The 24386-nt window shown below is 42.2% G+C and overlaps 2 protein-coding genes across 3 annotated transcripts; one reads left to right on the top strand and one right to left on the bottom strand.

Moving 5' to 3' along the window:
• Window positions 1-5614: 5614 nt before the first annotated feature.
• asphd2 (aspartate beta-hydroxylase domain containing 2) lies at window positions 5615-10559 on the bottom strand. 2 transcript variants are annotated; one of them, XM_037779132.1, is made up of 4 exons: window positions 10196-10559; window positions 7948-9157; window positions 7365-7478; window positions 5615-6466 (listed from the first exon to the last, which is right to left on the bottom strand). In XM_037779132.1, the coding sequence occupies exons 2-4, from the start codon at window positions 8810-8812 to the stop codon at window positions 6336-6338; spliced, it is 1110 nt and encodes a 369-aa protein (XP_037635060.1). In that variant the 5' UTR covers window positions 8813-9157; window positions 10196-10559; the 3' UTR covers window positions 5615-6335. The 2 variants fall into 2 exon arrangements, with proteins under 2 accessions (XP_037635060.1, XP_037635061.1); XM_037779133.1 differs by having other exon boundaries at window positions 10200-10559.
• A 4172-nt stretch (window positions 10560-14731) lies between these two features.
• Window positions 14732-23563, top strand: ggt5a (gamma-glutamyltransferase 5a). The gene is given in 13 exon segments (XM_037778537.1): window positions 14732-15007; window positions 15744-15871; window positions 15979-16074; window positions 17849-17986; window positions 17989-18034; window positions 18142-18302; window positions 18529-18675; window positions 18921-19051; window positions 20073-20257; window positions 20508-20599; window positions 21989-22095; window positions 22278-22388; window positions 22684-23563. Coding segments are annotated over 13 exon segments (1656 nt in total). The 5' UTR covers window positions 14732-14840; the 3' UTR covers window positions 22831-23563.
• The last annotated feature ends 823 nt before the right edge of the window (window positions 23564-24386 follow it).

Genomic DNA, 24386 nt, shown 5'->3' with positions numbered 1-24386 from the left:
TTATTATTGCTTTAACTTTGACAGCCCTAATTATTATTTATGTAATTAAAGTCATCTGAAGAAGAAAAAAACCCCTCAGATTATTGTTATTTGAGGAAAGTTACAGTTAATTAGCATATTGTGTAAAACGAAAACAGACAGAGCTCATGAGGAAATCTGTGTCTGCTGCATCTGTCCTTCAAAATGATTGCCCCCCTTAAGGACACTTTCAGTTTGTAATCGTGCTTTAGAGGTGCACATTACCAATCAATTCTGTAATGGATCAAATTACCACAAAGTAATTGCCACATCCATCCATCCATTATCTGTAACCGCTTATCCTGTTCAGGGTCGCGGGGGGGCTGGAGTTGATCTCAGCTGACATTGGGCGAAGGCGAGGTACACCCTGGACAGGTCGCCAGACTATCACAGGGCTGACACATAGAGACAGACAACCATTCACGCTCACATTCACACCAAGGAGCAATTTTAGAGTCAACAATTAACCTAACCTGCATGTCTTTGGACTGTGGGAGGAAACCGGAGAACCTGGAGAAAACCAACGCTAACACGGGGAGAACATGTAAACTCCACACAGAAAGGTAATTGACGCATATTATTACTGCTGTATGTAGCCTACATTCCCTACAGCTCGTCTGCATTTGAATGAAATTAAAGGGGAACTACGCCCATTTTCAAAATTCATACATGTTGTTCCTATGGTCTAAGACAGTCCAAAAAATATAAGTAAACACGAATAACTCTCTCCCAAATCCCAAAACTCCAACTTGTGACGTCAGAGGGTATAAAGCGTGTAACTGCTCCATAGACAATGAATGGGGAAAGATATTACAGATTTCACTGAGAGCACCCAGGAGAAAGATCTGAGTATATGGGAACATTTTCTGTTTCACAACTGAGAACACTACGATAGAATAAAGCTCATTTGGGTATAAAAATTAAAACAAACATTTTTTGGGTCCATAAAATCAGTCTCCCATTCATTGTCTACGGAGCAGCTCCAGACTTTACATCCTATGACATCACAAGTTTGAGACTTTCTTTGGTTTCTGGCTTTGAGAGAGACGAGCTCATGTTCACAAATAATGATTAAACTTTCCTAGACCATGGAAATAACAAATTGGAATTCTTATTGTTTCCCATTAAAGTCAAATTAAGCTATTCTTCACTTTGTCAGGGGCACACAGGACCCCGTCAGCTACACCTAGAGGTCCCTGGTCTCCACTACAGCTAATTATTATACTATATTTATAAGAGACATATTATTACGTTGCATGTCTTCTTATTTAAACTCTACGTGGGCACATTGCTCAAAGGATAATCCTTGTGCATACATACTGTGTGAGCTTCAAGTGGTTTTCCCCTCCCACAATGTTGCTTTCTCTCTCTCTCAAGCACATTACATACACTGCTGGTGTAATTAGTACACTGGGCAGTACTGTAACAATAACTACTATAGTGTATTTTATGCAAGAGCTGTGACACCAAAACAATTATGTGCCTATAAAACATACAGCTTATGAATACAATCACTAAGGGCTTTCTTATGAATTCTGTGTTATTATTGGCATCAACCTCACATCAACATGTGCCTCCATCCACCAAACACACCCGTGCACCTTTAGACAAACTCAACTGTGATCAGAAGAGGCAAAGATTTCCCCAGTGAAGGATGCTGACTAGTGTTGGGAATCCTGGATGCAGATAGAGCCAAATATTAACCCCTTTATATATATTCTTTATGAACCCAGTGCAACACTACTGTTTGTATTTAACATGATGTTATCATTACCTCTGCATTCTAGTGCTTCTGGCTCCTCCAGAGGCAGTGCAGGTCTGACAAGAAATATCACCGCTGAGGAAACAGAGCAACGACAACATCATTGTGTGCCTACGCCTCCCTGTGTCACCATTATAAAACTGCACCTGGCTGAAAAGAGGCAATCTATTCTGTTCCCTTGCTTGAGTGTATTATTAATACCAGAGAGGGCTTTATTCTTCTCTACCACTAAACTACTCAGCTCCAGCAGTATGTTTTAATCAGTATTTGAGATTTAGTGTAAGAGCTGTGTGAGATGCAGTAGTTTAAAGGCAGTGTGTAGGATTTGGCGGCATCTAGTGGTGTGGTTGCAGATCGCAACCAACTGAAACTTCCCCCTGTGTGCCAAGCAAGTAGGAGAACTAGAGCGTGTATAGAGAGCACTATCCAAAAAAGCTGCCATCCTTATGAAAACATCCACATATGAGTTGAAATCATTAACCCTACCAACCTTCCACATATTTAAACTTAAAGGGCAACCAACTGAGTACCCCTCCGCTAACTCCTCCCTTTCCAAGACTGCGGTAATGTGGGTCACAGAGTGCAAAACCGTGGTAACGCCGTGCGCCTCGCTCAGAGGCCATCCTTACCATGATAACACTACTTCAGGAGCAACAGAAGTCAGACGGCGGCTGGCGTTACCACGGTTTCGATTCTTAGTTTCAGGTGATTATACACTAACGGAAACACAATTATGAATACTATATTCCACTTCTGCTAATAGATCTCCCTAAATGTTGCACACTTCCTTTAAAGAATGAAATGGTTGATTCAGCAGACTGGACTAAAAGAACATACATACAGTGTGAAGTCGACCTCTTGTTTCACATCTGTGTAAAAGTGACACCTCTGACAACAGCTGGTTAAATAAGATACTCGACCATTTATTAAATGTACAGAAATACTGTTCAAAATCCACACGAGAATGTGTTAAAGGACAAATCCTTAATCCTAATGTAAACAAAATGGTTGCCCCATCACACACTGTATATGTAAAGCAAATGCTTTGGGAATGACAGTTTTCATACTCTTTAAGTGGATTAACAGCACTCTTGATTTTGAACCTAATCATGGACAGCTCAATGTGAGTGTCGGTGTTGCCCCATGTTGTAAACAGCTTGTAAATCATTTTGTAAACATTAGAATTGAATAGATGGGTGTCTTGAATTATGATGTACTCGTAAAGCTGCTGAAGATTAATTTCCACTACCTTTTTGTGCACATATATCCATGAAGTGCTGTTGAAGAATTAAAGATCGTGGCTTTAATAATGGATGCCGCTGCAAAATTACAGTGATTAAAAATAAATACGTCACAGAACAACAGAGATAGTACTTCATAAACATTTTACAGAATCTACAAATTGAATCTATCAAAATGATTTTGTGTCCAGCGTTTTGAGAACGGGGAATGAAATGCGATCGCTTTAGCTGTAAATCAAGACAACACAATAGTTATATTGAAGACAATCATCTCAAACCATCTCAGACCGTTCCATTTTCTTTTTCTACCTCAACCCTATTTACAGAAATACAAACCTGATATCAAATACAACCAAATTACAAGAGTTTAGTAAATTTACCAAAAACGCTCCATCTCCATTGTTACAGCACAGGCCGACTCACACGATGTGACCTAAAAATGTGCTTATCTAACCATGTCTTGTGAAAGCAGGATTGATTTTTCAAAGGGGAGCACAATAAACTACCACACCGGCAGGAGTCATGACAGAGACATTAGCTGCATCTGTAAACATTCATGTCATGATCAACATTGGGCCTCAGTTATCACACTTCTATCGAAACACATAGATATGATAGACAACTGAAAAATGTCTTTGATTGATTGATTAATTAATTAATTAAAGGTGCAGTGTGTAGGATCTGGCGCCATCTAGCGGTAAGGTTGCAGATTGCAACCAACTGAAACTTCTCCCGTGTGCCAAGCATGTAGGAGAACAACAGTGGCCGACACGAAAAAATGAAAACGCTAATGGCCCTGTATGAGAGCCCTATACAAGAACGCTGCCATCCTTGTCTAATTTTATAGTTTGCTCTTGGTTTGTAAAATGTGCCGCTCTGCTGACAGTAGACTTGTCAATGTTAGTGATTGGTCAGATGCTGCAAAACCCCGCCCCTTTTATGTGAACACGCTCGTAGCAAGATGGAGAAACCCTGGGTTGATTTACCGAGTTGATAACCACCGTCGTAGGACCGCTTAGCGGGATCTCGTTTGTTAGGGTCAGTTAAGCCAGATAACGAGAAGATACCCTGGTTATGTTGAATTTGCTTCACAGTACAGGCCTCAGGTGCCAATGGTTAGCTAAGGTTGCCTACCCCTGTTCTAAGGTAACAAAAACACAACGATTCGTATTTTCAGGTGATTAAACACTAAAGAAAACATGTTGTTTTTCTTTCGGTTGCTCCCGTTAGGGGTCACCACAGCGGCTCATTGATCCGCACATTGATTTGGCTTTTGGTTTTACGCCGGATGCCCTTCTTGATGCAACCCCCCCAGGGGGGGAATACATGTTTTGGTGGTGGGAGGAAACCGGAGAACCCGGAGGAAACCCACACGAACACGGGGAGAACATGCAAACTCCACACAGAAAGGATTTGAAAGCACTAACACACTAAAGAAAACATACTTCTTAATATTATATTCCATTTCTGCTACACACTGGTCCTTTACTACGTTCTTTAGTAACACCGATATAACACTTTCTGCAATTCATTTAGTTTAGATATCTATTAACAGTTGCCAGTTCAGCCATAAAGCCCCAATTGTGCCTAAAATGACATTTACAGAATGACACTGCATTTGCTTATTTATCATTTATCAGTATAAAACTGCACATTTTTATTATCTGTTTCAATTAGTTTATGACGACCTTTTGAACAGTAGGCCCAAAATCATCCAGCAATGATCCCTTGGCTTCAGCTTTAGCTTTACTTTAGCTGTGATTTGATGTAAATGAGCACTACAATCACGGAAATTATGTCGCCATTCTGCAAGCAAGAGATTTTCCACTCATTCGTGAAAATTCAAACAGTCGAAAGTGTGTCCCACATTGGAAAGTGGGTGTTTTTGAAATGGAAAATAAAATGTGCAAACGCACTGACAATCGTGTTTTGGTTTGACTCAGAATTTGTATCTTAAGCGTGACTGGATATGTTGAGTAATATAAAAAGTTCAGTGATCTTTTTTTTTTCTTCTTTTTAGCCCTTGGGGAAATGTATGTAGGTGTTACAGTAAGTGTAAAAGAATTAGTGTTAGATGTAAAGTAATACCACCAATACAGGGCCCATCAATGCTTAACTCAATGACTCCAATTCATGTCCATACATTAAGTGAAGCATAACTACAAGATCCTAAGAGCTGTTGATCATATCTGTAATGTCATCACAGTCTCACGGCAGTTCGTGAAATAGTCACTAGATCTAATCGATTTGATTTGTGTACATAGATACGAATTTCCCTTTTTTCATGACACGCACGACTTTCAACAACTTATTTTTTGTGCGTTGTCCTACGAATGTCCAGCAACATGTGTCAATTTCCACCCCAGTCTTTTCAAAATAAAACCACTTAGTTTAGGTTTAGGAATAGATCGACTTGGTTAGGCTTAGGCAACAAAACTACTTAGTTGGGTTTAGGAATAGATCGCGGTTTGGGTTAAAATATCACCGGAAGTGCTGTGTCTTAAGTACAGAAGTTACGCGACAAAAAAGTACTTAGTTGGGTTTAGGAAAAGATCACAGTTTGGGTTAAAATGACAAATAAATCAACTTTGACTTTACTTTGAATTACGTGGATTACATACAAATTGATTTCCTGCTCATGAAACAAATGGGAAATTTGTGTCATGTACACAAATCAATACATTCAATTTCGTGACTATTTCACGAACTTCTGTGCGACTGGGCTGGTAATGTACTTTGCTCTCCATCAACATACTGTTGAACTCTTTCAAGAAGCAACCAAAATAAGGCTTATACGAGCAGTACAATGAATCTTAGATAGAAATAATTGTTGCTCCAGAACTGGCTCGAAGTTAGAGGGAAATGTGGAAAAATATATATTATGATGGGAACTGCTTGCTAGGCAAAGTTTTTCCTGTTCAGTCACATCATTCATCTTTAATGCCAATGCATTGAACATTCAAAGATTTGAAATTAAAATAATGCCAAATAAGCTAAAATGTCCCTGCCACGGTGTTAATGCACATGAATTAAATGGCTGCATGAACAATCGTGCTCCTACTGAGAGAAAAATGTACTTTCAAGTGTGGTGTCTTTTACACAACTACACAGGCAAAAACATGATGGATAAAAGAGGCCCAATGTTTGGTCATTTGCTAAGAAGAGTTATGAGAGATACTGTATGAGATGGAGAATATGTACACAGTGGATGTGAGAGGTGGTCTGGAGGCAGAAAAAGAGGTGCTCCCCAAATCCTACAGACACTTCCCTAAACGCCATCTGTCTCTTGGTCAGACATGGTTTCTCACTCACACCTATTTCCCTTCCTTGTCCTCTAAGCGGCCTGGGGTGAAAATGTAGTCCAAGGCTTGTCTCTCGGCGGCGGCCACGTTCGGGTGCCAGAGGTCCACCATGAAGACCACCCTGGGGCCGTCATCTGCGCCGCCTGCACACAAACAGACACATAGCAACAGGAAAACCAAGAATATTGTCATGATCTTGATGTAAAACCCCGTCAGACTCATATTAAAGAGGTCCTATTATGCTCATTTACAGGTGCTTACTTGTGTTTTTGGGTTTCTACCCCCCAAAGCCCAGTCTGCTCTGATTGGTCAGCTGGCCCACTGTTTGGTTGGTCAACCCAATCAAACTCTTTGGACTCCGCTCCAGCTCCAGCTCCGCTCTAACTAGCTTTGTTTGAGGGAGGGTCAAACTAGCCATTATGCCAATGTGTTACTTGGTGGCGTCACCATGTTACGGAAGGAAAGGCGGGACTTCAAACGAGGCATTTCAGGCAGTTCAGGAGCAGTGATTCTGTTGGGGAGGGTTAAGCTTTGTTTATACTCGCGCGCGAGACCGTGGCGTGGGCCTCCGTGGCGTGGGCCTCCGTATATGGCGTGCTCACTACGAGCATGCAGTGACGTTTATGCACAGCGTGTTGTTCTTTGCAATATGCTCTGAAATGCCAGAAGGCGTACAAACAAAATATTCTATGGATAAGCAAGAAGTCAACGAGTGTTACCGGAAAGGAAAGTAGGCTGGCTGGCAACAGTAGTAAAACTCGCGAAGCCTTCGTGCACCACGTGAAAGCTGGGCGACCATAAATCAAGCTTTACTCCCTTTGGCGTGAACTTTGAGCTTTGTAACTTTGCAGATCTTTTACAAGCACAAAAAAGCGATATAATGCACTAAAGGAAAGGGAAAAAAGCATAATAGGACTCCTTTAAAAGGCTCTCAGTTGGCCTAATATTGGATTATACCATTTTTAGGTAAATCCTCCTTAAAAGGAATAAATAAGAAAGGGGCCGAGTGCAATAAAAGATTCAGTTTTAATCCCTTCTTACCCTCGTGGAAGGCCCTGTGGAGGAAGGAGTCATCAAAAAGCAGACAGCTGCCCTCAGACCAGCACTGTGGCTCTCCACCAACTACAAGCTCACAGGAAGGGGGCACTCTGAGACCTGCCAGAGAAAAATAATAACAAGTCCATGTGTCATTATGGAACAGCAAAGCATTTTGTGTTTCTATCCAATCTCCCAGGTGACACATCCCAGACAAAATGCCCTCCTCTTAGAGTGTCCTGTATTATTACAATATTCTGTTTAAAGCATCTTACGAAAGACCCCGTCTACAACAATAAACGTCACTATTTATAGCCACCTCACCGGGAACAGTTGGAAATAGAATCAAACGTCATGTGCAGTGAATACGAAAAAATATAATCACACAAGCCGCTAAATTTCAGCCATGTGCAATCATGACCCATGAGGATCCAGATGTTCAGTCTGAACACCACAGCAGCTGTTTCACCTCTCTAGTTAAATGTGCTTATTCTTTTTTTAGTCATCTGCTGTTGTGTTAAGTTGAATACACACCGAGCCTCAGACATCACATGGTTGAATCGGCTCACTAAACGGTTCTCTCTCTTACCCAGGTGGCAGCGCAGCCGGACGTTTGTTGGACCGTAATGCTCCGTGATCAGAGCTCCAGGCGTCAGCACGGAGAAGCAGGCGTTTCCGAACACGTTGTTGGCGATGAAGGTGCGCAGCTGGCCCAGCACCCTCCAGGCCCGCGGGCACCTCCTGACATTAAGAACCAGAGGGGTGCCTTGGTTGACCAGGTAGTAGGTCCACCACTGGCCGCGGGGAGTGTTGTTGGATTTCCACCCCGGCGGCAGCGAGGAGCCGCTGCGGGCCGGAGGCTGGTGGTAGATGCTCTCGAACTCGGCCAGAAGGGCGGGGAAGCTCTGCTCCAGCAGCTCCACGTCGTGTCTCTGCACTTCTCTGGAGAAGAACGGAGCCGACGGCAGGTCTGGGAGGAAGAAGACCTCTGGCCGCTGGATGGTCGGTCGACTGTTGAGGTATCGGCCTTGATCGCGGACTCCTTTGTGCACCCTGCCCATACCTGACCAGGTGTAGCGCTTGGCGTAATCCTGCAGGCTGTGATAGAGCCTCTGGTTCAGACTCTCCCCGGCGCTGGTGCATCGGAAGCACTCCGACGACTGGCAGAAAGCGAAGCCGTTCTGCTCTTCCAGCATCGACCCGTGCTTCCCTTTGCCCCTGCCGCGGCAGTCTGAACTCATGAAGCCCCCCACCACCCCTCCGATTCGGCTGGGCCCGGCCAGATACCTCCCACGCAGCGGGCTGGAGCCATGCTCCCGGCCCACCCTGTAACAATACCACATAAACAGCAGCAGCACACACATGGCTATGGCGAAAGCACAGATCTCACACTCCCTTATAGACTGCATCCCTCCAGCCACCATCTCCCTCACGTTCTCTAGTGACCACTCCATCTCGGCTCCTTTCTTCTGGATTGCTGAACCTGACGCGGGGGGTGAGGTGGAAAGAAAAGTGCCGTTGAAAGATCAGTTAACACGTCTTTTCTTGATGGCTTTAAACCACACACAGGGCGTTAGGGAGTCTAGTGTCAAGCAGCTCTTATCGCCCCCCCTATGGTAAACAGTCTGCTGATTTGATCTGACACACTCGCTCCTCAGTGCTAACATTTCAGCACTCTGCAGCGAGGGAAGGTTTCTCCTTGCATGATGTCTGGCTGTGCGGTATTCGTGTTGCCTCCCTCTCTCGTCTCTCTTTCAGACAAACGCAGACAGACACCGCGCCTTAGGGAGATCCGTTCTCTGCAAAACAAAGACAGAAGGAAGAGAAAGAGGCTTGAGGAGGATACTGTGATACTGACATTTAGGAGGGATGCTGCATGCGATTGACTTTACTGTTAATGTGTCGGCATGCAGAATGAGTTAAACTGATGGCACACAATTTGCTTTTTGCGTCTGCGAAACACATCTTCCATCTCAAGAGTTTGAGAAAATTCCCATCCTGTATGCACCACAAAGTCTACACCTGCTGAAACTCCCACACACAGACTGCACCCCCGTAAACACACACTTTGAACACAATCTGGTATCCACACACTCCTCCTGTACTGCACTGTATAAAACCATGAGTCATGGGCACATTGCTTGCATTTAACACAAATCTCTCCCATTTTTTGATATGTTTTTTGCGCACCAGACCACAAACAGTGAATTATGTAAACTTAAGCTATGTGTTGATGCCCACCCACATGTATATAATTGGCATTCATGGGTTTGCTCAGCAGGAGCTGCATAAATGGATCCTCAGGGTGGAGGGAGGGAGGGGGCGAGCTGTATGCTGCTTTAGTAAAAAAAAAAGAAAAAAAAAAAAGACTGGATTACATGATTATATAATGATAATGGACCAGCAGCCAAAAACGCGCAGAGTGCAATGCGTCAACTGTGATCTGAACTCCACGATGCTCCCTCCTCGCCAAAAATGGTCGGGTAATCCTGCTCCAATAGATCCTCCCCTGCATCCTGCATCCTGTCTGACAGCATCAAGACGCCCACACATCTCTCCCACCCAACCCCACTGCTTTTAAGGCATACTGGCCATCAAACCCAACCATGAAGCCATCCAAAACACACACACCCTGCCTTATTCCCAACACTGGTTCCATGTAATCTCCCCATCACAAGCTCTGCTGCCACCAAGATGCCATGCAAACTGATGACCAAGGTATTGATGAGCAATGAGCAATGGAAAAAAAACAAAAAAACACAAGCAAGATCGCAGTAGCTTCCTTGTCTACGTGGATGTTTCTTTGCGTGCACAGGTTTTTTTTTTTGCATCCATACCTACTCAACATTCATGGCTGTGTGTTGCCAATGGAGAGGATGAGAGGCGCACAGGTGTTTCTCCGGCTGAAGCTGCGCACCACTGCAGTGCACAAGGTAGACGGATATCACTCGGCAACATTATAGGAAATATCTCCAGGATGCACAAAAGAAGAGTCCTTAATAGGAGTCGACACCCATCTTGTTGCAGAGGAGGAAGATGATGAAGCTGTCTGTTGTCTGTCCAACCGACGGTTCGACTCCCCCTCTGTCTGTCTCTCTGTCTGTCTGTCTGTCTGTGATGGACAGCAGCGTCTTCCGACAATATTGTTGTAAATACTGAAGCTCCGTCAAGGGAAGCCACCCAGAAGTCAAGCAACCAGAGGAATACACAACAGTATTTCTGGTACGGCTTTTCAAAATAAATGTCTCAGTGAAATCTGTCCAAAACAAAGCACTGGAGTTCCAAAACTCCTCCCATCTATCTCTATGCAAGGCAATGGTGCAACAATTTATGGCTAAAAGTCAAAACACTGTAACACAAGCAGCTATTTCAACAGCAATTAAGAACAATTCATTTTTTTTTTAAATTATTATTATTATTATTATTTTCTTCCTCTTGTTTTGGCGACAGTTTTGTAGCCAAAGTAGCAATGTGGCAGGGACGGACTGGTAACCAGACCAACCAGTAAGAAACCATGGGGTGATGTAAAAAAAAAAAAAACTGGCAAGGCCATTTTCAAAGGGGTCCCTTGACCTCTGACCGTTGTTGAATCAGAAATGGAGGAAAACAATATTGTAGCCGTTTGTGGGTACCCACGAGTCTCCCCTTTACAGACATGCCCACCTTATGATAATCATATGCAGTTTGGGGCAAGTCATAGTCAAATCAGCACACTGACACACTGACAGCTGTTGTTGCCTGTTGGGCTGCAGTTTGCCATGATTTGAGCACATTGTTTATGCTAAATGCAGTCCCTGTGAGGATTTCTGGACAATATTTGTCATTATTTTGTGTTGTTAATTGATTTCCAGTAATAAATATATATGTATATTTGCATACAGCAAGCATATTTAACCACTCCCATGTTGATAAGAGTATTAAATACTTGAAAAATCTCCCTTTAAGGTACATTTTGAACAGATAAAAATGGGCAATTAATTTGCAATTAAGATAACCTTTAAAACAATTTTTTTCTCGAATAGCAGCATCTTTCACTATTTCTAACAATTTGTAGACGAAAAGATTTTGAATTGAAAAAGGAAATTGATTAATTGAGGAAATAACTAGCAGATTAATTGACAATGAAAATATTTTTTTTTATCATCATATCATGTTTTACTTTGAAGGGGAAATCGCCCTATATCCGGTATTACTCTGGTAATCTCTATATGACTTGACTCAATTGAGAGCCTCCCTCTTCCGTATGCCTCATGGCTCGCCCATCGACTGCTGTTTGATATAACTGCAGACAGCATTTCCCAAGATGCATTGCGACTTGCCTGGGTCGTTCACAGCAGTCATAGAAAAGTAGTTTGATGGTGATAGTTTATGACACTATAATATGGCAACATGGTCAACAACTTTTCCTAGAAGGGCCCAACTGCAAGCCCCAATCCTGGAGACCCTACACTCACACACATTGGTTTCATACCAGGGGCCCCAAACTCTTTTGCACTGTATATAAGAAATAGGAACTTCTTCACCCTGGAGCGTGAATACTTGTAGAACAAATACAGCAACATAACATTGATTACAAGATATCCGTTGAAGTTGTAATCTGTTGCAGTTTCCTGTTGATTACCAGTCTGACATGCCATGGCTTGTTTGTGCGGATATGACTGTTCCTGAATAACAAAAGTTAACAGTCGCCTACATATTTCCGCTTGTTACAAGATTAGGATTTATTGCCGCAGGGTTCCTGTTGGAAAAGCTTGTTTCACTGAGTTATCTGGAGCTTTGCTGATTAAAACACAGAATCCTCTCAAATCTGGAACATGGAAATATGTAAAAACACCAGTTTTTCCTCAGCCAGGTTACCCCAATAATTTAGTACATTTCTGGAACACACATTTAAAAACATTTCTAAACTTTTTTGTTTGCATTTCTGAGTGAACTCAACAACCTTTTGTGATTGCTAAACACTGACTGTGAAGGTGGGGACATTTTTTGTTTTCCTCTGGATCATTGTGCCTATGTGTATACTGTTATAGGTCCATCACCTTGCTGTGTGAGTGCCGTAGGGTTAGTTCAGAGTTTTGAGGTGAAACCAGGGGCGTAGCACAAAATTCTGTACCCTGTGCAAAGGCATTCTCTATGGGCACCACCGCGCATCCATAGCTATTCATTCTAGTGTCTTTGTGGCCCCTCCGCACATGAGGGGCCTTGTTTACTCAGTCCTGTTAGATTTATGAACGAATCATTCTTTTTGATGCCATCCGGTTTGCTTAGAACACTGCATAGCTATATCTAAGGAATTCAAAGCATGTAGGCTACTGTGTTATCAGCACTGCTTTATCTATTAGCATGCACACACATAAAGAGACGGGGTGCTGTGAAGCCCCCGGTAGGAGCCATAAGCCACCTTCACCCCGGGCCTTTCCAAGCCAGCCCTGAGACGCTCCCACGAGAGGATCCTCCCACACCAAGCGGTCGTCACTGACCCACCGAGATTCAAGTGTAAAAATATTTTCGGTTCATTATGAAACTGTGGTAGGCCAACCTGGACTGTCTGTAATTAATGGGAAACACTTAACTTGACAACGATACCCGCAAATATCCAACCAGAGTGAATAACACGAGTGACAAGAGGACAGCACTGTTAGGGAGAGAGAGGAGGCGGAGCTATGGGAGTTGTTGGTGAACCAAAAGAGTTGTTTATGAGTTGGTTCGCTAGTGGCGAGTGAATGACACAAACTGGGTTACTTAAAGGGGTGGGTCCAAGATTTATTTTTGTATTTTTTGAGGTCTTCATATCATTCTGTAGCTTCCAAGTGGTTTTCCCTATTTATTCAAATCCGAACATTCAAATTTTGGTCGAAGTACGTATGTTTTAGCGTCAAAATTCTATTTTCCCAAGCCCTAAAAACTTTTTTCCAGCACGTGACCTGACGTAGGTTTCTATTTGATGACGCTGCTACATATAGGCTACAGTATATATTAAACATTGGTTATATTTTCCGCAAGGACGGCTGCACGGACATGAGCTGACGTGGAATCGTGACGAGGAAACTTTTTGGATCTTTTATACTCCGTGCAGGTTTCTCCTCGCGGCAAACCGACATACTACCTCTGCGTAGTTAGAAAAATTTGGATGTGCACGGACAGGCGAAGACCTGCCGCAGGGAGGGAAGGGCTGTATCTGATGGTGTGACGTCAAATTCCGCGAGTAACTTAGATGGCGGTCAGCATGCTCCCAGTTTGAAGAAGTAGACAGGAGTACCAGCACGGAAGCCAAGCAATGTACTGCTGTGGACGCCATGTTAGTGCGATCCAAAAGTCACGCAATAACACAAAACAAACTAACCGATCGATGAAGCGGTAGACCAGCATCTCCTGTGTTCTGCGAGATAAAAATAACTGTTTTCATGAATGTAGTCTGGTGGCTTTGAAGACAGCGATATAACGGCTTCGGTTCCCCATCGGAGAGGGCTGTCTGACAGCAACATAAAGCGCTGAAAATATTCAAAATATAGCGCACACTTAAAGGGACTGTTTGTAACTTTTTACACGTATAATTCTACCGGGTCGGGATCCCATGCGCTCGCGTGTGACCGGAGTCTCTGCTCCTCTGCCTGCTTGCATTCACTCACACACCGCGCGCGTTCTCGCTGTCTCGCTCCACCTCTACACATGCATGCATGCTCACTACACACTGCAGAAGAGTTAGTTTAGCTCTGAGAATATCTAGTGAATGTACAGTGGACGTTTGTGCAGAAATAAATGCTGCAGCTCCTCCAGACCAACAGAGGTTTCCCATGTCTTGTGAACTGACGGGGCTCCGCAGCGAGAAACGTTATCATCTCCGACCGGATGCCGGTGGGAGACACCGGCGGATACGATAACGTTTCTTTTCCTGCTTCAGCCTTTGGGGCTGAAGCAGGAAAAGCCAACACTAGGATCAGCAATGATTCATGGATAGAGACCTTCGTCTGGTCAGCTAACATTACTGCCAAGCAGATGAAATATAAAGTGATATTGTGGTTTTAGCTGACGTGTGGCCTCACTGTTTTGAGCGATGCTCGTTCATGTTTATTTAGAGCGAGCAAGCGCGAGCAACAGGACGCTGACTTTCGTTGACTTAACGGCCACAGGTGTCGCTGTTAACAAGCATTTCTGAAAGCTACAAACAGTCCCTTTAAACTGATATATTTTAAGTGGCTCAGACAGTCTGAGAGGGCTTTTCCATTTGAGAAAAAAAACAAAACGGAAAAAAACTCAGATGAACCCTCCATTTAAAACACCCAGTTTCCTCCTCATCATTCCTCCCCTCCTCTTGGCAGGGCCAGGGTGGAGCCAGGCTGAGCCGAGCACGCCCCTTCTCATGAACCAACTGGGCTCCCAATCATCAAGTCAGTCAGAGAAGTTGTAATATCTCAGAGGAGAGTTAAATGTCATGATGCAACTTGAATGATCCCCGCGGGAGTTATTGGCTAATATCAAACCATGGCGAGGTCAAAGGCAAGAGTGTACACTTGTTGCGCACTGATACTGCTCTGCGTGGTCGCTGTGATTGTGTGTATTGCTGTGTTTGTGAAGCAAAAGTGCCCAGATGGCACTTTCTCCAGCGCTGCTGTGGCCGCAGACTCTGGGAGATGTTCGAGGATTGGACGGTGAGTGGCATGTTTTACACTTCTGTTTACGGCTGCAACAAAGGTTTCCATTTGGAGAGCTGCAGGGTTCCTATTACGCACACAAACACACAGTCTATTTGTATGGCTTTAGCACTTACTAAACTCTAATCTAGGCAAGGCAAGGCAGCTTTATATGTATAGCACATTTCAGCAACAGGGCAATTCAAAGTGCTTTACATTTAAACATTCAAGTACATTGCGAAAAAGTGCAAAAGAACATTAATTAAAACAGTTATAAAAACATTAAAAATTAGAAAATAAAAACAAGCTAAAAATAAAATCTATAGGATAGAAGCTAAAATAGAATATAACACACAAGAGTAAAAGTTCTAGTGCAGTATAAGATCATTATCTGGTTTAATAAAGGCAGCAGCAAACAGGAAAGTTTTAAGCTTTGTTTGAAAAGAAGTTGTAGTTGGTCCTGCAGTTTTCTGGGAGCTTGTTCCAAATATTTGCTTCATAAAAACTGAACTGATCTACTAACTACTCTATTCCTACTATAATAGTAAAGGTGTCAACTTAAATTCTAACAAATATGCCTCATTGAATCAGATATAAGTCTAGAAAACATTTAATAAACAAGGATGCTCAATGTGTTTCATAACACCATAAAATGCAAAACAAACTCGCCACTCCCTAACATGGCTGGTCCATGACGATAAGCATAACGAAAGTAGACTGGCATGTATGGTGACGACTTTTCCAACTCTTTCAGGGACATGCTTCTAAAAGGAGGCTCAGCAGTAGATGGCGCCATCGCTGCTCTGCTGTGCACCTCCATCATCAACCCACAGAGCATGGGCCTCGGAGGGGGGTCCATATTCACAGTGATGGACAGCTCTGGTAACAGACACATTCATCCAGCATCCTCTAATTGGCTACGGCAGAACTAACTGAGTGTTCTGTGTGATGGGTACAAAGTTAATCGATAATATCTCCTCTTTTCAAAGGCAAAGTGAAAATCATCAACTCCAGAGAGACTGCACCGTGGAAGGTTAAACCTGACCTGATAGAGTCATGTCCCAAGACCTTCCAGTTGATTTCAGGTACTGCTCTGGCAGCATATCACATCATCTAAGACCTGCATTGTTTGTTTTTTTCCTGATTCTTATGTGAAGTATTTCTTGTTTTTCTCGCTCTGACCTTTTTTTCATCAGGTAGGATATGCTCCTACATTATCATAAGATAGATAGATAAGATAGACAGCTTTATTGATCCCCGTGGGGAAATTCGATTGCCACCAAGTCAGACAACAACAAACAAACAACAAAAACACAGTATTCACAATACACCAATAAATAAATAACATCATAAGTAGCCCTTTGAGACATAATCAACAGCTGAGAGGCACCATGGATCTAGGCCATATCTAAGAAAGTTCATTAAACAATCTGACCGCTGCTGGAACAAAAGACCTCCTGAATCGTTCAGTAGAACACTGAGGCATCACTAGTCGCTCACTGAATGAGATTCTGAGTCTATTAAAAACACCATGTAATGGATGGCCTTCAAAATGCAGAACTGTTTTAAGTTTGGCCCTCCCATGCTGGAGGAAGCAGCCTAAATATTCTGCTCCTTTTGAGGAATACACAGTATGGTTCACACCTGAAGAACTATATATATTTTACCATACAAGGGCTCAAAGATGAAAGATTTATGTCAGGTCTGGGACTGAAGATACCGTCAGTCCTTTCTTGGACATGTCAATGGCCTTGCTTGCTTCCCATGCAGTAGAGTCTAATTGTATACATACTGGGGGCCCGACAGTCCTGACATACTGTAGGAACTGGCTACAAACTGAGCTCTTAGCCAAGACCACACACAGTGGAACAGGAGTCCTAAACTATTAATCATGTTGCGACATGCACTCCTGAGCCTATTTAAGTAGACAGGAGAGAGCTAGGCCTATCTGTAAAGGATGTAATGAGGGCATTATTACACAGGAAAACCCTTTGCTTAGTGTATAATATCACTCTAATTACAGAAATATAAACATTTGGGGGGGGGGGGCTTTCTGGAAAAATCTTTAAAAAATGATTGTCACTTGCTGTTGTCACTAAAAATGTCTTATTCATTATTCAAACTGCAAAACATTTATTCACAAATATGAATACAGAAAAAATATTGCTGTGGCGTTTCCTCTTCCTCTAGCCGTTGAATACCTGTTTGTTTTGGTAAGCCCTTCCTCCATGGTTGGAGCTGTTGCAAATGATCCGTAATGCAAATGTTGTGTAGTTTAGAAAAACCTAATTTTAAAGGGACATTTTGTAGGATTTGGTGCCATCTAGCTGTGTAATTATGACAGGAGCAGAAACAGAAATCAGGTGCTGTAGACAACATGACCAACCTGTAGTGCCTTCACTTTCACGTCTGAAACATAGTTCTTATTATTATTATAGAAGTTGTAGTTTTGTTGCCTAAACCTAAAGAAGCCTTTTTGTTTGTGTTCAAAACGTGACATTTTTTCATTCAGTTTTACGACATGTTAGAATGTGTTGCTTTTCAGGTTTGATTTCATTTTTACAACTTAGTAGGTGTAGTAGGCCCCTAATGACCCACATCTATGGTGCTTATAGCGACAGATAACACTTATTTAATAGCCTAAGTTACTAGTAACTTATGCTGTCAGATATACAGTATGTATAGTAAAAAGCAGAATATTTCCAGTTGAAATATAATGGAGAATAAAGTGGTATATAATGGAAATAGTAAATCAGTTGTACATTAGTAGATTACAAGTACCTCAAAATTGTACTTAAGTACAGAACTTGAGTAAATGCACATACCGGTAGTTAGTTACCTATCTATCCATCCATCCAGGTAGCCAATGGATTGGGGTCCCAGGGGAAATTCGGGGTTATGAACAGGCACACAAGCTTTATGGGAAGTTGCCGTGGGCCACCCTCTTCCATCCAACCATCCAACTGGCCAGAGAAGGGTTTCCTATTCCTCAGATCCAAGTCGATACATCCCGTACATTGATACGAACCAGACCCAGCCTCTACGGTACGAAAGCAACCCCTAAAACAACTCCAAAATATGATGAGCACAAAATGAACATTTCACATTTCTACATTTAAGTGATACTTTCTTTCTTTGTATTTGTCCTTTAGAAAGTTGTATACCGATAAGAATGGGAACCTGCTGAAGGCTGGCGATATTGTGAAGTTTGAGAAATTGGCCGACACCTTGGAGATGATCGCAAACCATGGGGCAGATGCTTTTTACACTGGAAAAATAGCAGAGGATTTAATCCGTGACATACAGGAGGCAGGTATTGTCAGACGGGTTTCATCATGCTCTCTTTCCTTCAACCATTTTCTATCTCTGCCTGGCACAATGATCTAATTACAAATGAACAAATCAATTGGGTCTGTAAAGCACTGCAGTGATCACTCACAGAGCTCTAGTGTGAGCTGCCGGGATCCATTAAAAGTCTTGATTATGTGGAGCTGAGATGCGTTTTGTTCAGTTCCATTTGTTTCCATGTTTTTCCTCAGGGGGAACACTCACGGTGCAGGACTTGGCATCGTATAGAGCCACAGTGACGGATGCGTGGGTTGTTCCTTTTGGAGAGTATCAGATGTACATACCCCCTCCCCCTGCAGGAGGCATCATCCTCAGCTTCATACTTAACATCATGAAAGGTTCCTAACTGCTCATCCACACTGTCAAATCACATAACAAAGTGTGTTAGCGGTGTTTATGTGTTGAGCAGAGAAACGCCAAATTAATACTTTCATTGGTTGTTGTGTGTGAGTTGTTTACCTAAATGAGGAGACCGAATGATGGCGTGAATGTCAGTGTTTGATGCTATCGAAGCATCTAGATACTGCACATGTTTAGAAGTGGAATACACGGGGGGAAACTAAACAATTGCTTCTATTTACAGGATATGACTTGAATTCAGCGTCTCTGATAGGTGAAAAAAAGACACTGGCTTATCATCGCCTTGTTGAAGCTTTTAAGTTTGCCAATGGATTAAAGAAACACATCCGTGATCCAAGATTCAGCTCAGAAGAAGTAAGTTATTTTTAAGTAGTCTAGTCATGGCTTATAGCCAGTGATGGAAAAATTATTTAGATAATTTACTTACGTAAAAGCAGACATGCCACAGTTTAGTAAAAGTTAAGTAAATGTTACTTAAAGGTACAGTGTGTAGGATTTGGCAACATCTAGTGGTGTGGTTGCAGATTGCAACCAACTGAGAGAAAGGAGAAGGGTGTAATATTTTGGGGGATCTATGAGCAGAAATGTAATATAATATTAATAGCTATGTTTTTTATTAGTGTATAATCACCCGAAACTAAGAATCGTGTTTTCGTTAGCTTAGAATGAGCCCTTCATATCTACACAGGGAGCTGGTCCTCTTCACGGAGTCTGCCATGTTTGAACAGTAGCCCAGAACGGACAAACCAAACACTGGCTCTAGAGAGAGACTTTCGCGTTTTTACGTTACCCGAAGGCCACCGTAGTTCTCCAACACAATTGTGAAACTGCGCTAACGTAAGCCGCAGAGTGCAAAACCGCGGTACCGCAAGCTGCCGTCTGACTTCCGTTGATTCTAAAGTAGTGTTATTATGGTAAGAATGGTCGCTGAGCGAGGTGAACGGCTTTACTACGGTTTTGCACTCGGCGGCTCACATAACTGCAGTCTTGGAAAGGGAGGAGTGAGCGGAAGGGTTGGTTGCAATCTGCAACCACACCACTAGATGTCGCCAAATCCTACACACTGTACCCTTAAACGTGTGCATCAGTTTAACCTAAATTCTAAATGTATATAATCAATCATAAATCTTCAGTGCCACTATTTACATCCAATATGTATTTGTTTTTTAAATTTGCCTTTATTCTGATTCAATGTTTGAAACAAATAAGAGAGTTTGAGAGGCAGATAATTATCTTTCAAATTTAGTTCTGATTTCAGTTTTTTCTTGTTCCCTCTGCAAAGCAGCGAGAAGTGTGAAATACAGTCATAACTTTACCTTTGAAATTCATGTTCTTTGCTATGCGTGTGTTTTTAATTGTTCTGTACTTTTCCCAGATGGCCAAGAAATTCACAGAGGAAAGCTTTGCCAAGCACATACGGAGCTTGATCAGCAGCAACATGACTCACGATCCCCAGTATTACAACATCACCCCGTATCTGGACAGCATGGGCACCACGCACGTGTCTGTGCTGACTGAGGATGGATCCGCTGTGTCTGTCACCAGCTCCATCAACCACATGTCAGTATCTGAAGGGGTTTTGCTTTACAGCGAGAAATCAGCCATCAAGCATTACTGTTGGTTTGAAAGTAGAGGATTAAGATTCAAGAGATTAAGGAACGAGTGTTTTTGTAAAAGGAATTTGAAAAGAAATCTCTCTTTTCATAAGTCTCCAGTCGCCAAGTGTTGGAGAAAGCTCAGGTTTGACAAGTGCATCTGTACAAGTGTTATAACGTCAAGATCCAGTTCATTTCTTGTATTTTCTTCACAGATTTGGCTCCAAGGTCTTCTCCCCGAGCACTGGAGTCATCCTCAACAACCAGCTGTCAGACTTCTGTGGAAGAGAAGATAAGATCTTTCCGAGTAAATAAATCATGACACATTTTCCATTTTCCTTCAACCGAAAGAACAATACAAGTAATTCAGGTTTATTTTTTTTTTCGGAATCAAGTAACTTACTGTCACATAATAGCACACAATACATGTACACGCCCTTATTCCTAGTTCTCTTGCAAAGAAGTTGCCCACTTGCACAGGGTTAACTACCTTGCTTAGAGATACTTAATAGTATTTACTAGGGCTGTCAATCAAATAAATCGATTAATCGCAAATTATTTGCACATTTTTTATCTATTCAAAATGTACCTTAAAGGGAGATTTGTCAAGTATTTAATACTCTGGTCGTTTGTTGGCGTTAGCGGACTCCATTTCCAACCGAATGTTAGCTATGGTTGCCCGCTGGAGCTGAAAATAAGCCACTTGCAAGCACTAATGACGTCACATCCGTTGGATTTTCCCGGAAAAAATGGGCCTGGGCTCTTTACATTAAAATCGGTCTACAAGCTGATAGAGGAAACCCAGAAAGTCACTGAAGGTCTAATTTTTTAGGTTAGGTTACAACCTCTTCACACATTGGCAATAAAAACGATTAAAACATGTGGATACGTGTAAAAAGTTACATATGTATATATCGGATCGAAACCAAATTTGGTGGTATTGCCCACCCCTAGTCTCTAAGTTGACAGCACTGACAGTCCATCTGTTCAGGCCTCCCTGCAAAGCCACTCCCCCAAAATTATCATCATGAACGCAAACAACGAACATGGTGATTGTTATTCAAGCTATGTGGAAGACTCCGGTGACACGCAATGAATGCACGGGCAGAGTGCATGCCGGTAGACGGGTAGGTAGGATAGACATTCAGGCCAAATTAAATAATTGAACGGGCTAATTACAGTACTACAACAGCCACAGGTTATATGACAAAAAATGAGATTTGAACAACACAACCAATCCTACCTTGGCTTCAAGCTTACCAACCTCTTTTTTAGCCATGCTAATGGCACTGCTAAAAATGGCAGTGTTAGTCCGTTGGTCAGTCAGTCCTCGGACTTTGTTCCAGACTAATACATCTCAACAACTGATGGAAGGATTGCTATGAAATATACAAATGGTGCTAATGACTTTGGTGATCCCACACCTTTTCCTCCAGTGCGCTGTAGACTCTAGTCTCGTGATATGAACCCTAGCAATGTAGATCCTTTGTTTATCGAGTTCCTCTTCTGTCTGATGTCAGCTGCTGAACAAAGGTAAAGGGTTGAATAAATGCCCTTATGCAAGCCTGTGATTCACATCATTCAAAGACACTCCACTGATTGCATTCATAACAATTTCCTTCTGGTTCTACTCACATTGTTTAGTCTGAATTGAAGCCGTCCATCCTGTCAGTCAAGGCTTTTGTTGTGTTGTCAGGGCAGCAGCCTCCATCCTCCATGGCCCCCACTGTGCTGAAGTCTCGGTCGAAGACGCTGGTGATTGGATCGACTGGTGGGAGCATGATCACGTCTGGGATGGCCTCGGTGCGTGTCTGGGGCAATCACACTAAGTGCCATTAAGATGAATTGCTGCGGGCTAATGCCCCGCACCGTTTGCATAGCAAGCTCTCTCTTAACGAGTGTCTTCACCGTGTCCATAATCCATTCTGCACTCGTCACTTTCCCATTTGCCAGATTGCAACGTATTGTTGTGTTTTCTCTTCCAGGCGCTCATGAACCACCTTTGGTTTGGAAAGAGCCTCAAGGAGGCGATCGCTGCTCCGGTTGTTTATGTCGACTCTCAAAGTTTAGTGAATTTTGAGCCCAACTTTGATGAGGTAATCCATTAAATGCATTGATTTCAGAGGTCATTAAGTGGGTGTTATCAGTGGTTATAAGCCTCTTAAGTTCCTCAAAAAGTTCTTAGTTCCGGAGGAACTTCCTGCGATGGAAACCAGGGCTTAAACGGTTTTGATCCCTAAACCTAAACAAGCTGTTTTGCTTTTAAGTTTTGCACGACTCATAACGCACATTTAATGAGCTGATAACAGTCGAATCGGGTGTTAATTTGCTAAAATAAGACATCACGTTTGCTCCAACCGAGTCTCCTCTCCTCTCCTCCTTGCCCTTCAGAAAGTAATCGAGGATCTGAAGGCTCGGGGACACAGTCATGGCACTACCAAACGTTTCTACAACGTGGTCAACGCTGTTGAGAAGGTGGACGGCTGCATCTGTGCCGTGTCTGATGCCAGGAAACTGGGTGAAGCAGCCGGTTACTGAGACCAACAGCCATGTGACATTGGTTACGCAGGAGGGCCTGAAGGTTGCAGACACCTCCTGCAGCCACAAAAGCTGAATCACTGAACAAGTCACAGAATAACAGGCCTCTTCTGCTGAACACTCACAGTTATGGAGCAGATAAACACGTGGCCTCTGAACCGAACTGACTGTCGTGATGACATAATGGATTCTACTGTGGACAAAGAAAAACAACTGTGACTTTATCTAACCTCTGTTTGTACACATCTTTAGCATTACCACTCTTGTCATTTTTTGCATCTTTACAACGTAAAAAATGTCTATTCATTTTATTTTTCACATCATACAAGTGACTTGATATTACAATCATGTTAATATCTGAGACATGAAATACATAGCAGGCTATTTTAGACAGTCTCATGAGGTAATAACTTGTTCATATTCACACTATTAGTACTGGAGTTATAATGACATATTTACTACATGTGGTTTTTGAATATACTGTGAATGAAATACAGATATTACGTATAATATTCAAATAAAATCATTTTTTTTACATGTTTCATATGCTATAATGAGTACTATGTCAAAATATCCTAAAAGCTACTTTTCAGGATTCAAATTTCCTGCAGGAAATGTGTGAACTGATCATACTTTGAAGAGCGATATTCACAAGTTGACAAAGATTTTGATATATTATATTTTATAGAAACTAGGGCTGTCAATCAATTAAAATATTTAATTGCGATTAATCACAAATTAATCGCACATTTTCTATCTGTTCAAAATGTACCTCAAACTGAGATTTGTCAAGTATTTAATACTCTTATCAACATGGGAGTGGGCAAATATGCTGCTTTATGCAAATGTATGTCTATATTTATTATTGGAAATCAATTAACAACACAAATATTGTCCAGAAACCCTCACAGGTACTGTATTTAGCATAAACAATATGCTCAAATCATAACATGGCAAACTCAAGCCCAATAGATAACAACAGCTGTCAGTGTGTCAGTGTGCTGACTTGACTATGACTTGGGGAGACTCGTGGGTACCCATAGAACCCATTTTCATTCACATATCTAGAGGTCAGAGGTCAAGGGACCCCTTTGAAAATGGCCATGACAGTTTTTCCTCGTCAAAATTTAGCGCAAGTTTGTAGCGTTATTTAACCTCCTTCTCGACAATCTAGTATGACATGGTTTTTTGACAGCCTTAATAGAAACACGTGGATGTCATAACCTGTGCCATTCTTAGAATTGTATATACAAAGTTCAACACAATAACAGTTTGAAAGAAAGTGTCACATAGAAAAATAAGAAAACTGAAAGATTAATACAACAAATAAAAGAACAAGAATCAAGAAATCCTGTTGGCAATCTATGACAACAAACAATAATGGCAAAGTGCTTTCTCTGGATGCACCAAAGTGGCTCTCAGCCGGCCGCTCAATACCTTGAACCTGATGTCGCTGCTATTGAAATCTATAAATCCATCCCTCTGTGCTATAATGCATTCTGAGCAACCTGCGTGACTTCTCTGCGCTGTTTTTCATGAATTATTTTTCATTTTTG

The sequence above is a fragment of the Sebastes umbrosus genome, chromosome 8 (assembly GCF_015220745.1).
Source record: "Sebastes umbrosus isolate fSebUmb1 chromosome 8, fSebUmb1.pri, whole genome shotgun sequence".
Classification (NCBI taxonomy): Eukaryota; Metazoa; Chordata; class Actinopteri; order Perciformes; family Sebastidae; genus Sebastes; species Sebastes umbrosus.
This window is presented reverse-complemented; position numbering and strand designations above follow the sequence as displayed.

Excerpts from the sequence above, each read along its gene's own strand:
- asphd2 (XM_037779132.1), bottom strand. The coding sequence starts at position 8,812 with ATGGAGTGGTCACTAGAGAACGTGAGGGAGATGGTGGCTGGAGGGATG. Across the intron at positions 7,479-7,947 it reads CCGGCTGCGCTGCCACCTGG|GTCTCAGAGTGCCCCCTTCC; the intron begins GTAAGAGAGAGA and ends TTTCTCTGGCAG. Across the intron at positions 6,467-7,364 it reads CCACAGGGCCTTCCACGAGG|GCGGCGCAGATGACGGCCCC; the intron begins GTAAGAAGGGAT and ends GTTTGTGTGCAG.